The sequence below is a fragment of the Taudactylus pleione genome, unplaced genomic scaffold (assembly GCF_031769625.1).
Source record: "Taudactylus pleione unplaced genomic scaffold, aTauple2 ptg000177l, whole genome shotgun sequence".
NCBI classification, from domain to species: domain Eukaryota; kingdom Metazoa; phylum Chordata; class Amphibia; order Anura; family Myobatrachidae; genus Taudactylus; species Taudactylus pleione.
In genome coordinates this window covers 2,250,553-2,259,115 of record NW_028284579.1, presented here as the reverse complement: position 1 = coordinate 2,259,115, position 8,563 = coordinate 2,250,553, and the positions used below count along the sequence as shown (strand labels likewise).

The window sequence follows — 8,563 nt, the reverse complement described above, 5'->3', positions numbered from 1 at the left end:
TGGGGACTGTGGTCTGCAGTGCTAATTCGCCTTCTGCAGGAGATTTCTGTGGAATCTCCTGCATTGTGCTAATAGTATATAGCAACAATTTATAAAATTATGCAGAAAGTGCAGCTTCTGCATAATTTTCTGTAAAACTTGATAAATAGGCCCCCAAATAACAGTGTTTTATTGTATAAAACCACAAATCAACAAATGCATTTTAAAAGATATACCAAAAAGATTTCTCTTATGTTTGAACAAAAATGCTCAAGGAATTATCCTCTTCTAGCTGTGCATTCTTCTGCCTTTTATTCTGTGTGAACTGGCTGGGGGCGGCTGTGCTCTGGCTGCAGTCCCTTATGGCTCCTTGTGTTCTTTGATGTTTGGGAGGTGGTGCCAGACCGTAGACAGCAGGAGGATGTGGGGAGCCACGGACAGGGGGAGACAGGGAGTCGGGGGATTAGTGGTGGAAGGGAGCCATGGGACAGGAGAAGGAGGTGGGGTGCCAGGTATTAGAGATGGATGGCAGCCGATGATAAGTCAAGGAGCCAAGGACCAGACACACTGCGGTGCTGGCATATCCTTAGTTGCAGCGGGTGCCTAGCTATTTAGTAACTGAGGGGTTATCTCCATCCATTTTATCTTTCTCCAAGGCTTAGTACGTAGTTGGAAATGACTGCACAGCCCTCAGAAAGCAGGCAGGGGAGGAGAGATGCATAGAGAGGGGATGGGGCCACGCATCTGAACAGTACTAGTAAACATCATGGCAGGGCACTGCTTCTGGCAATAGACAGTGCGGTGCAGCCCACACTGTAACTGCAGAAACCAGCAGCCAGCCCAAGGCGCTGAAAATGGCCCAGAGACGGGGGACATCTGTCACCCTGGCCCCCCTGCCAATGCTCATAGCACAATTTGGGTAAGGGTCCTGTGGTGCTGCTCTAGTTTCCCTAATCCACTCATGCTTCACTTCTAATCATGAGTGATCTAGCCCATGTGAACTGTGCACATGCACCAGTTCAGGAGAGGCCTTCACATTTGAGAGCAGAGTGGGTTCCTTGAGGAGACCAGGAGTCTCAGAGTGGAGACAGCCACCCTTGGTCAGAAACATTCTTCTCACTCTAACATGTGCTCTGTTTTGCCATCTATTTAAAAGTAGCGTCATACTTTTGTATGCAGCATTTCACGATGCCAACTTTCTCTGTGCTGCTTTTCTTCTCAGTTTTAAGAAATGTTTACATTACTATAGAGTACTATATAGGGCCATATTCAATTAGCCGAGATAAGTCCCGTACTTTTCGCATGCCTTTCGCCGACTTCGCGTGTTTTAGCCACGGAAACTTTTCGTGCGCGCCCCCGCTATTTGTCGTATTCAATTCCAAAGGACGCAAAAAGGCGTCCTGGCGAAACTCAAACAGGCGCAAAGTACTGCCAGTTTTGGGGAAATCAGCCTGACACCCCCCAAAAGATGCACTAACATTGGGGATGTGTATAGATATCCCTGATTAGCCCCCCCTGAGCTATTTGGGGTACTTAAGTGCTTTCAATTGCCTCTATATAGCGTCTTTGCATAAGTTGAAGAATAGCATTTAGCATTTTTTTTGGTGAAAATAACTAGTTCCAACATATTTGGGATACATGAAAATGGGTGCAAGCATGGTTAAAAAACGCAAAAATGAAATGTTAAAAAGCGTTAAAAACGCACCTTCAGCAAGCACCTGCAATAAAAAAACACCTCCCCCATACCTGCAGATCCACCAAAAGCTTTTTCACTAGCTTTTAAGTTTGTACCCCAACATTGCAGTTTTTCGCCTCCTTTTTCAAAGTGTTTTTTCCGCCGGGTATTCATAGGCAAAACTTTTTTGCCTATTACATTGCATTGACTTTCCGCGTACGCGAAAAGTATTTGCAATTGAATACAGCGGAAAATTATCCGCCTCGTGAAATGACGTCATCCGCAATACTTTTTCGCAGATTTGAGTTTTTCGCCCTTAATTGAATACGGCCCATAGTTCCATAGAACACTACAGCACAATATAGTACATGTTGCTAAGGGAAATTACTTGGAAGCACAATACTAGCTTTCTCATTATCCAATTGTGAGGTGACCTTTCTAACTGTCCAATTGTAAAGTGAGAATGGGGAACTGAGCAAGCTGCAGAGTGCTGTATAATGTCTATACTGTATGTTACAAAAGAAAAATAAAGAAGCAGAAAAAGCAGAACATTTTAAATACAATGTTATTAATCATCCAAGGAAAGTTGCTAGCATTTTTTTACTATGTTGGTAGGCCTTCCCTTTATATATTATGCAAAATTATATTGTAAATATTTAATGCAACATATGGACTATTCATACATTTACTTTCATCATTCAAAATGTTGAGGCCATGGTATGAAGTGTAACACAATAATAAATCACTCAGAATACGAGTTTAATCTTCTTTTCCTTCATCTCCCTGGAAGGTCTAGAACACTCAGGGCAAAACAAAGGCATGTTATAGAATGGGAAACTTGTAAATGATTATTATTATCCTTCTGTTTGTATAGAATGCCAACAGCAAGTGTTTTCCTGCAAGAAACAAGCTAATGTTACAAAAGCACTTGACCTGTTCTTGATATTTCCATGAAGACTTAATAACTGAATTATTTAAATCAGTCTACTTCTGTTTTCACAAATTTTGAATTTATTTGGGTTCTTTGATCTATATCTTATGCCAAAAGTCAATGTGTTAGGTCAAGTAAGATTAGGGGGTCTATTTACGAAGCAGTGAAAAGTGTGGAGAAGTAGACCAGTGGAGAAGTTGCCCATAGCAACCTATCAGCTCCTACCTATTCTTTTATAGACTGTACTTGATAAATGCTACTTCAAAGCTGATTGGTTGCAATGGGCAACTTCTCCACTGTCCACTTCTCCACACTTTTCACTGCTTGATAAATAGATCCCTATATTGCATATTACACTAAATTTTCTGTTGTTTTGGGTTGTTATTTAGCCATAAAGTGCTAACGTATTTTAATTATGTATTTATTAATTTAGGCCCAGAAATCATGGATCGAAAGAGTGTTTCACAAGAGAGAATGTGTGCACATTATACCAAGCACCAAAGACCCCCATAGGTAAGTGTTGCTCCACATCACTAGAAACAGTAGGGGCATTGAAAAAATAGGTATTCTCAAAGTATTATTGTCATTTACATGTCTCTTGCAATAGGTGCAGCCATTTTGCTAGGTGAACCAATATTCATGAGATGGCAACCTTTCAGTTTGGAACTACAGATGTAAACAAAGCATTGTGTCCAAGGGTGTAACTATTATAGGTGCAAGGGGTGCAGCTGCTATGGGGCCCAGAGCTTAGAAGGGCCCATCTTCTTTTTCAAAGTTACTTGTGTTATATACATTTTTCACCATTGGGTGGTACATAGGGGCCCTTACAAACTTTTGTTATGGGACCTTCAAATGCCTAGTTATGCCCCTGATTGTGTCCCATGGTAAATCAAATTGCTGCAAGCACGGGGAAGAATATAAGATACAGTAACCCCACAAAACGGCTACAGTACATCCACTATGCGTATGCAAAAGGAACACTTTAACTTCTCTGGTGGTCTAAATACCCCATGGCTAGCCAAGTGTTGGATCTAAAAGTTTGTATATTCAATGAACCAGAAGATACACTTCACTGCTATTATTATATCCTAATAATTTAAGCACAGATGTTTATTGATCCACCTTTCAGATGAGAGTTGCTTAAGTATTCAGATTTGTATTTCTTTAAAACCTCCAATGTCTTTGGTCTTAGTTCTTTTTTTCTATGTTGTGAAATTTCAAGTTTGCTAGAAAACCGGTAACAAGGAATTAAGTCAAAGCAAAAAAAAAAAAAAATTAGCAAAATGTAATTGTTCAGTAACAAATCTAAAAGAAGTATTGTGTACCCAGGTTAGTAGAAAAGCCAGTGCAGAGCCTCTAGGGTGCAATGCCCTAGGAGCACTGCACAGCAGCTGTTCTGGCCCATAATGTTACCCAACTGCCCATGTGCAATTGGCAGTGTGAGGTGTGCAACCAAGCATTGTGGATTATGTGCCGTTGGTGTATTAGATTTTTTGTGCGCTCTCAGTAGCAGGCGGTGTGGCCAGTGCTGTTGCCTAGGGTGCAATCCCCTCAGGCGGGATGACAGCTGCCCCAGTTCGGAATGTTACCCAAGTGCCCATGTGCAAATGGATGTGTGCCAGCCAGCGCTTTGATTGTGTTCTGTTGGCGTATTAGTGTGCTCAGTGGTCATATTTTGGACAGATGCCGATGGTGCATGAGAAGTATCAGGTAATAAAGCTCCATGGCAATCCCTCGGCCACGTAGTATATACAAACATTGGTTGCCTTGCTAATAAGTGAGCAGACTATTATGGATAATGTTTATATTAGATGTCAATCACCCATCATAGGATAATAAAATTGATGGCCATCGTACACACAGTGCAAACAGTGGCTTTGACCTAGTGGGAGGCGGGATCCAGTGGGTGGTGGCAAATCATAGTAAAGAAGGCATACAACATGAGGGCCATGACTAATGTCCATGCCCCCTGCACCCGGGGGAAACATTAAAGCACTCTTTGTCATCGATGGCATTGGATATGTGACATCAATCATCGACCATCGGTACTTTGTGCTCCTTCCTGTGACTGCAACTCACAAACCTCCCCTCTGTAGGATCACAATCTCCCTTCCTTCCAATAATTGACTGCAGGTAAAATCAGTGACATGAGGTGAGTTCAATGGCTGGGGAGGCACACATGGAGATGGGTCTGAGTGCTGGGAGCCTATTTCATCGCCATGTCACTGTAACTCTCCCCTCACTACACTAAGCTTTAGTGTCCATTGATTCTCCTACCTGCATCACTGTGTCTGCTCTTGCTTCTGCTGACTGAGCTCCGATCTATAAACACTGCAGTGCACTTTCTGGTCACATGACACATCCAAGGTGTCCATCAGTTCTCAAGGCATGCCCCCCATACTCAGAGGCATGCCTCTATTATATCTCTTTCTATGCAGCTTACTGCCCTGGTGTGACCCGGCCCCAGCTCTGCAAGCAGTGTTTTACTATACAGAAACCAGGCTGAGCTGTTGCTGTCTCATCTCACGTCTCCCTGGAGTCACAGGGAGCTCCACAATGCTGGTGAGTGTTATATACAAAAATGATTACAATAAACAAAGAAGATGTTTATACGTTATAAATATCTTCTTTGTATTATTCTAATAATTTTTATATCAAATCTCAGGAGTATGACAAGGGAGGCTCTGTCTACCATGCCTATCCTGACTGCACATCCCTAGGTAAAATGCAACACTCCCCTCATCCAGGATAGGGTAGTAGTCGCTCTCCATGGGCACCCCTGTGTTTGTCCCCATGCTCCAGTTTATGTTGCTACTTTTCTCACCTCTATCCCTCATCTTTGTCACTGCCTCCTGCTCTCTCACTCTCCCCTCTGTTGCAGCACCTTCTCTCTCTGCTTCTGCACTCTCCTCTAGCTGTCCAGTCTCTTTACTGAAACCTGCTCTCCAGTCCAGATTCTGTTGCCTCTTCTCTACCAGCTGCTTGCCTGTCAGAGGCTTGCAAGAACAGACTCACCACCACTTGTGTTGTATTTTTCCCGTCACCAGGCCTAGCACTGGTAGTGTCAGGGTTACAAAGTAACTACAGTTAGATTTAGGTCAGTATGAATCCGTGAGTTTACCTAGGCCAGTTTTTCACCATGCTGTGCCACCATGGGACTGCTGTTTGCTACATGCAATCACATCAGCCAATAAAAGCAGATAGCCCAGCCAATAGTCCGCAACATAATGTATCTGCCCTCCTGTACCTGCAAGAGAAATGCCAAATAAAAGGCGTATCCTTGTCTAATTGTATCACTATCACAAGAACACTTCCTTACTGCTTGCCCCGTTCCAGTTCCACCTCTCCATTCCAGAGATGCAAGTCAACAATATGAAAAATAGCTATACGGATGTACACATATATATTTATGGTGTTCATGTGCAATATGTAAATGCATATCTTACACAAACTATAAATTAACCCTACAGTGTTTAGAACTGAATCAAACAATAAGAGGTACGTGCAATATGACTGGAACCTCAGGCTGACAATACTGCACAACAGAAGAGAGGGAAACTGCAAATTTTAAAATGCATACATGTTAAATTGCTGGAAGAGGTTAAACATAAAGACATTATCAAAAGTTTTAAGTGCTTAAAATGAAAGTGTACCACCACCTTTGCATCCAGTGAAGATCTGATGCCTACGTATTCTTGTAGTGTTCTCACAAAGGTCAGTGCTGTGGTTGCAATACAGAAACTGCAGCAAATGTAACTCTTATTTCATGTACTACCATCTCCGAACATGAGTTATATGCTAGCAACCACACTGCAAAACTGTATGATACAGAGGCAACAGCCTTATACAGTATCTCTTGGTGAAACAGAATTAGCGAGAACTACTGTATTACTTAACTACAGTATGTACTGACCACATACAATACAGATCAAAGTGGATTTTACTGCATCATATTTGTCCATATTTCTTACCAAGGCTCACAACTGGTTGTACCAATAACACACTTTTTTGAATATATATAGCTGATTCCCACAAGATTAATATTTTTTGTCTATACTAAAATTGTATTTATTGACAGTTACTTATATAGCACCAGAATATTCCGTTGTGCTTTACAAATGGGAACAAAACAGCAATAAATAAAAGTGTGATAATAATGGACGGACAAAGGGCCATATTCAGTTTGAGGCAAAAAGTCCGTTGCCGGACTTTTCGCAGTCATCGGAGGTTTTGGAAGTGAAAACTTATCGCGCTCGTCCCCACGAATCCCCGTTTTCAATTTCATTTTGGCGAAAATGGGACCCGGCGAAAAGGAAATCAGCGAAAAGTCCTGTCATTTTAGGGGAAATCAGCCTGACACCCCCAAAAGATGCTCGGATATGGGGGATCATTATGGGTACCCCCGAATATCACTGCTAAAGGTATGCGGGGTCTTTAAACGGTCTCAATAGGTGCTGTATAGCGTCTTGAAGAATAGCATTTAGCAAATTTGGGGAACATGAAAATGGGCACTAGCATATTTTAAAGTGGCTAATGTGAAGTTTTAAAAATCGTGAAAAATCTACCTGCCGCAACCACCTGCAATCAAAAATACACCTTCCGCATACTTGGGGACCTCCCCTGAAACTAATTAGCTAGTTTAGAAGTTTGTCCCCTAATTTTGTTTTTGGGTGTCCTGTGGTCCATTTTTACATTTTTTTTACACAGAATAACTTTGGGGGACTGTCCAAGGGGTGCAGGGTGGTTTTTGGAAGTCTGCACCCCAAAACCCCAATTCTGCACTTGTTCTCGCCACCTATTCAATGGTGATACTTTATCGCAGGTCCCAATGCATAGACTTTTCGCTCTGAATACGGGGATGTCAAACCTGTGAAAATTACGTCATCGGCGATATAGTATCGCCGATAACAGGTTTTCGCAGCCTACTTGAATACGGCCCAAAAAGGTAAGAGGGTCCTGCTCGCAAGCTTACAAACTATAATATTATACAGTAAAAATGTAATGAAGTAGTCTATTACATGGAGTCTCAGGTGACTGCTTCTCTGTCTTTTAGGTGGATTTCATCATAAACTGCACAAATATGTTGATACAATGTAAAGGTTATGTGCAGTTTAATCCCAGCAAAACACAAGAGGAAACACTGAAGTCTGATATCTTACCCAGTGTTTGAGTTCAGCATACTGTGGAAAGCTCCGCACAGCACAGATGCTGTCCTGTAATGGAGAGCATCATGTTTAGAATGGTGTGTTGTACTTGTAATGTTTAAACACTCAAAGTATTGTTTTCTTTGTATTGTAGGTGTTGTTGTGGGCGTCTCATAGGACAGCATGTTGGGTTGACTCCGAGTATATCCATCATCCAAAATGAGAAGAATGAAGGCAGACTCAATCGTAATGACGTTCAGTCAGAAAAGTGGTCGATTGGAAAACATACACAGCTCAGCCCCACTGATGCGTTTGGGACCATTGAATTCCAAGGAGGAGGGCACTCCAATAAGGCCATGGTACTGATTTCCTGTTGTGTTATGTTTCTTGAACATCGTATACTCTGCACTGAGGGTCCTGCTTGTCACTATCATTCTGCATTTTTTGTGATTAACATTATCATGGTATCTGCAGTGGTGGAATACACAAGCTATTTAAGATTCACTTTTGTTAATTTTAATTATTACTTTATTGATTAGAGATTGAGTAGAAACATGACATTTTCCACTAACACCTAGAATGTCCTCCATTCCCATATACAGGAGTTCTGGTAGTATATCTTTTCCATATGTAGCAGTGTCAAGGCTACAAATATAACAGGTTATGTGACGGTGAGTTTATATGAAATAAACAGGGAAATGTGTTGTACTGAGCCTACTTAGACCTTCATGTATCAAGTTACATGAGCTGTATGGCATGTTTTCTCCATGCTGCTGTGCCATGCCTATCTAAAGGCCACCATTATATCCGTCAAATGGTATGCGTTCGGCATCC

At 41.9% G+C, this 8,563-nt stretch overlaps 1 protein-coding gene across 2 annotated transcripts in view; it reads left to right on the top strand.

Moving 5' to 3' along the window:
- Positions 1-3,024: 3,024 nt before the first annotated feature.
- Positions 3,025-8,563, top strand: part of TRPM3 (transient receptor potential cation channel subfamily M member 3) — a 212,994-nt gene continuing 207,455 nt past the window's right edge. For both annotated transcript variants that reach the window (XM_088475711.1, XM_088475710.1), the window contains exons 1-2: positions 3,025-3,098; positions 7,884-8,088. In XM_088475711.1, the coding sequence (XP_088331837.1) occupies positions 8,086-8,088 (3 nt within the window). In that variant the 5' untranslated portion in view covers positions 3,025-3,098; positions 7,884-8,085. The remainder of the gene's footprint in view (positions 3,099-7,883; positions 8,089-8,563) is intronic.